Below are 5,504 nucleotides of genomic sequence, written 5' to 3'. Positions count from 1 at the left end.
CTCTATGGGCCTTAAAGTTGCACTTTGTCACCCAGTCAAGAGAGAACAAAAATGCTACTAGAAATATTTGGGGAGAGGACTTTCACACCTGGCTGAGGGTTGACTGGATGACTACCTGGGTCCCTTCCATCCCCATGACTCAAAAATTTTCTTTTTAAAGATTTTATTTATTTATCTGACACAGAGAGAGCACACAAAAGGGGGGGGGGAGCGTCAGGCAGAGAAACAGACTCCCTGCCAAGAAAGGAGCCTGATGCAGGATTTGATCCCAGGACCCTGGGATCATGAGCTGAGCCGAAGGCAGCCACTTAACCAACTGAGCCACCCAGGCATCCCTAAAATTTTCAGTTGTAAGAGGATATTGATAAAAAATTGGCAAACAAGGTATGGGTACCTTTTATTTAATTTTTAATTGAAATTAATTCACATATTATAAAATTCATCCTTTTATGTGAATCACTGTGCAATTCAGTACTTTTCAGTATATTCACGAAGTTGTGCAACCATCACTACTATCCAATTTCAGAACACTCTGAAACATCCCCAAAAGAAATCCTATACCCATTAGCAATTACTCCCCACTCCCTCCTCCCCCAACACCTGGCAACTGCCAATGTACTTTCTGTCTCTGATTTGCCTATTCTGGACATTTCATATAAATGGACTCATACAATATGCGGCCTTGTATGTATGTCTGGCTTCTTTCACTCAGCCTAATGGTTTCAAGGTTCATCCACATTGTAGCACATGTCAATACTTCATTCCTTTTTTATGGCTGACTAGCACAAGGAATATTCCATGGAAACATTTCATTTACCCACTCACTAGCTGATGGACACTTGGGTTGTTTGAGTTTATTTTAAAGGAGTGGTTATATAAATGCATTCTTTGCCCACTTCTTTCCTCAAATTAATGAAAATCAGTAGCAAAATGCAGGGTAAGCAAGCAAAACAGCTGGCAACTGGTACTTAAAAAAAGGAAAGAATCCTTGATTTTTAGGTTAAGTCATTGAAGAATGGGGCCAAGATTTGGAATCCACCTAGTTTGAAACTCCTAATGCCTTCCAATCCTATGTCTGAACTGAGTCCATCTACTAAGGCATGAGGTTAATCCACGGGGGAGTCCTTGGATCAGAAGGAAGAACTAACAGCCACTGTCCAGATCAGTGGTTTTTAATCTATTTTCCAGAGATTCCCAAGATTTCATGGAAGTAACTCAGGGCCACCAAGGGGGCTGGGGCTGAGGCACGGGTAGATAGGACTCTGAGTCTAGTCCCCAGCCCTGCTTTAACAGGAGCAGTTCTCATTTTAATTCTTTATTTGTTGAGCTTCCCTCTAAGAGTTCATTTGGAATAAACAAAGTAGGGTCTGAGGCTAAAAAACTATTTGGCAACCATGGTGTAGGTGATTACGGAACCTCTGGACTGGAGGTGGGTCCCTGTGGTAGGCATTCCTACGAGTTCTTTTGACGGATCTTGATGGTAACTGTCTTCACCTCCGTGTAGGCCTTAAGCCCGTCCTCCCCCAGCTCCCTCCCATTCCCAGATTCCTTAAACCCTCCGAAGGGCGTGTGGCAGGTGACAATGTTGTAGGTGTTTACCCACACTGTGCCAGCCTGGAGTGCCTGCGTGAAGTACATGGCCTTGTCCAGGTCCTGGGTGAACACGGCAGCAGCCAAGCCATACCTGGTGTTGTTGGCCCTCTCGATTACCTCCTCCATCTTCTTGAATTTAAATAAGGGCTGCACAGGCCAGAAGATCTCCTCTCTGGCGATCCTCATGTCATCCTTCACGCCACCAAAGACCGTGGGCTTGATGAAGAAACCACGCTCCCCAAAACGCTCCCCCCCGCAGAGAAGTTTGGCCCCCTCCTTCTGGCCAAGCCGGATGTAGCTCAGGATTCGCTCAAACTGCTCCTTGTCCACCTGGGGCCCCTGCTGGGTGTCCAGCTCAAAGGGGTTCCCAACTCTTCTCTGCTTAGCCTTCTCCACGGTTCTCTCAAGAAATTCGTCATAGATGGATTCTTCGACGAAGGTCCGGGAGCCCGCACAGCAGCACTGGCCCATGTTGAAGAACAGGGCTTCGTGGCACTGCTCCACGGCATGGTCCATGTCCGCGTCGGCCAACACGATGCTGGGGCTCTTCCCACCCAGCTCCAGGGTGACTCTCTTCAGGTTGGAATCACCGGCCGCCTTCTGGATCAGGTGGCCCACCTCAGTAGAGCCGGTGAAGGCAACTTTGTCGATATCCATGTGCTGGGCGATGGCTGCACCGGCCGTTGGGCCGTAGCCAGTGATGATGTTCACCACCCCGGGGGGAAAGCCCACCTCTTTGATGAGGGAGGCCAAGTACAGCGCAGAAAGGGGGGTCTGCTCTGCCACCTTCATGACCACAGTGTTGCCGGTGGCCAGCGCGGGGGCAAGCTTCCAGCCCTGCATGACCAAGGGGAAGTTCCATGGGATTATCTGGCCGCAGACGCCAACAGGCTCATGCCGGGTGAAGCAGAAATGCTTGCCATCCATGGGGATGGTCTTGCCGTGCCACTTGTCAGCCCAGCCAGCAAAGTACCGGTACACTTTGATGACCTCATCCAGGTCCAAGGCATAAGACTCCTGGAAAGGCTTCCCATTGTCCAAAGTCTCCAGTGAGGCCAGGTAGACACGATCCCGCTCCACTAGGTCGGCCAGGCGGTTTAGCAGCCGGCCGCGCTCCGAGGCATCCATCCGGCGCCATGGAGACCCCAGGCGGAAGGCCTCGCGGGCTGCTTTCACTGCCCGATCCACATCAGCCCGGTCTCCTTCAGCCACATGGCCAATGACCTCTCCTGTGGCGGGGTTCACTGTCGGGAAGGTCTTCTTGCTGGCTGCATCTTGCCACTCATTGTTGACGAACAGCTGGTTGTAATGGATGTCTGGGTTTGGGATGGGGCTTGGAAGGGCTGCTGCAGAAGAGTATGGGGAGGTCCTGCCATGAAGGCGAAGCCACCGGGGCACCAGGAAGCGCAGCATGCTCATGACTCTGGAGGGGGGCAGGTGGAACCAGAGCGAACAGGTGAGAGTGGGACAAGTGGTCCCCCAAAGGCCCGCCAGCTCAGACGTTCCAAGATGCTAGTGCAAAGGGGTGCCACCTCTAACAACGTGGATTGTAAGCGGTACAAAGGTGTGGGTGCATCAGGGCTGGGGGTGGGGGACAATGGCCCTGAACAACTCTCTGGTTCCAGCTCCCTCATGTCCCATCTATCCTCTAGCTCCCTCCCTCATCTCTTCTGGTGCTTCAATCAAATGCCACCTGCTCAGCAAGGCCTTCCCTGACTGCCCTTTATAAAGTTTACAAAACAGTGACTTTTGTCACTGGCAGCACTCTGTCCCCCATTCCCATGCTTTATTTCTCCCCATCTGACACACCAAAGAGTATATTTACACACGTATATGTTTCTTGTCCGCCTCTCCCCAGTAAAACATCCACTCTGAGAGGGCAGGCATTTTTTCCCTGGTCATTCATTGCTGTGTCCCTGCGCCTCGAAGTATGCCCGCTACAGAGCAGCTGCTCCATAGCCCGCTGTTCAGTGATGCGCAGCAACACTTCCACAAACACTGCTCACAGTGTGACCTCACGATGGAGTAGAAACCAAAGGGACTGCGAGACAGAGTTGTGCTCTGAGACAAGGGCTTGCTTCCCTTCCCCTCTGTGCCTCAGTTTCCTCCTATGTGAAAGGCCTCATGGGGCTACACTGAATAGGGCTGTGCACTTAAAAAGCATGGCAACCGTCTGCCCAGCACATCAGAGCTGGCAGCGCCCTCAGAAACCAGCCTAGCCCGGCCCCTGGCGGCATAGGTCTCAGCTTCCCAGGAGCGCAGCAAAGCTGACAGCCCCTGGAAAGAAGGGCCTGTTTATTCTTGTCTACTACTCTGGAACAGTGCAGACTATTAAAACAACAATTATAAAATTTAAACAGTATATAAAATGTATTCAGTGAAATTTAAATGGTGTATAAAATTCCTAGATTCACTGTAACAGTTACTCTTTGGCCAGGACATCAATCCTCCATCTTTTCTGCCTCACTTGAGTCTTGACCCATCCAGGAGCCAAAAGGAATTGCACCCAGCTTCTCCACCCCTGCCCTCTGCCACTGGGCCTCCTGGAAAGCAAAGCCCCAGCCAGGTCCCCCCAGCTTCATACAAATCAGTGCTGCCCAAGAACACCCTCCCTTGGAGGGTAGTTGAGCCAGAGACCTGTCGGGGTGCACTCAGGTTCCATCCTGCTCAGAGCTCTGTCCCATGCTGGGACAGAAGCAGCTTTGGGTCCAACAGGCCTGCATCTGAGGAGGGAGGGGTCCCAGGGGAGGTTAAGTGGGGGTAACCAATCCATGGGGAGGTGGGGGGTGGAGGGGCTAAACAGGTGAGAGAGATAGTCATAGACCAAGGCTGGCAAATCTTTCATGCTAAGCCAAGGCTGTTCCTCTCCTAGGGGCTTAAATGGGGTCTGTGCTTGGTGCCTTCACTTGCATTTGTAAGATCACTGCTCACAGCGCACCACACTTTACAGTTTGCAGGCCATTTTCTTAGCAGTCAAGTCAAGGAGACTCCCAGTAACCCCTGGGGTTATTTGGGCAGATGATCATGACCCCCATTGTGGAAGAAGGCTGGGGATCAGAGAGGTCTGGGGACTCACCGAGGACACACAGCAAGTAAGAGTAAGAGCCTCAACCCGGATTCCTCTAGCCCTTTTGTGTTTCCTCCTGACTGTGGGCAATTTCTTACGGTTGCCAGTATCAGTGCCCACTGTGCCAAGCACCAGACCTTCTGGATCACCAGTACCAAAGGCATCAACCTCCCCCTTTCTGCGGGGAGGGGACATATGTCTTGGCCTCTCTGCTGCAGTCAGGGGCTCTCTGCAGGAGTGGGCTGGATGGGCAGGAACCATAAGGACGAGCTAAGGGGTAAGGTTTGAGGGGGGGTCTGCATCCTCCGAGCCCAACAGGAACCACCCGGGGACCCGGGTGCAGGCGCAAGGGTGTTAGCGTGGAGAGGGTCCCACAGCGCACGCCGGGCGGAAGGGCCAGTCCCCAGATGGGGAAGCGGAGACCCAGAGAGGTAGCCTCCATCGCAGGGAGGGGAGCTGCGGCCTGCCTGGGGGCCGAGGGACAAACACGCTAATTACCTGCGGCGGGCTCGGCTCCAGTGCAGCTTCAGGCTCTCCCAGCTCTACCCCAGCTTCCCGCCGCTTGCCCGCCGCACGTCCCGCCTCCGCGCAGCGGCTCAGAGGCCCAGAGGCTCCGCCTGCATCCCGGGCATCGCGCATCTGCGGCCCGAGGCCAAGGCCGCTCCTCCCCCACGCGCGGGCGCGTCGGGGCTGGGGGTGGGGAGCAGTGCCCCCACCCCTTCCGCGATCCCAGCCACCGCCCCCCCCCACCCCGGAGTGTCCCCCACGCAGGAGCGCCTTCTTCGCTCGGCCCGCTCAAGCTGCGGTCCTAAGGCGCTCGTTTGGGAGCGGAGACGAAGACCCA

At 53.7% G+C, this 5,504-nt stretch overlaps 1 protein-coding gene across 1 annotated transcript; it reads right to left on the bottom strand.

Moving 5' to 3' along the window:
* Positions 1–661: 661 nt before the first annotated feature.
* Positions 662–5,298, bottom strand: ALDH1B1 (aldehyde dehydrogenase 1 family member B1). Its single transcript, XM_002914936.4, has 2 exons — positions 5,159–5,298; positions 662–3,016 (listed from the first exon to the last, which is right to left on the bottom strand). Exon 2 carries the CDS (start codon positions 3,010–3,012, stop codon positions 1,453–1,455), a length of 1,560 nt encoding a protein of 519 aa, XP_002914982.3. The 5' UTR covers positions 3,013–3,016; positions 5,159–5,298; the 3' UTR covers positions 662–1,452.
* Positions 5,299–5,504: the final 206 nt, after the last annotated feature.

The sequence above is a fragment of the Ailuropoda melanoleuca genome, chromosome 7, assembly GCF_002007445.2.
Source record: "Ailuropoda melanoleuca isolate Jingjing chromosome 7, ASM200744v2, whole genome shotgun sequence".
Classification (NCBI taxonomy): Eukaryota; Metazoa; Chordata; class Mammalia; order Carnivora; family Ursidae; genus Ailuropoda; species Ailuropoda melanoleuca.
This window is presented reverse-complemented; position numbering and strand designations above follow the sequence as displayed.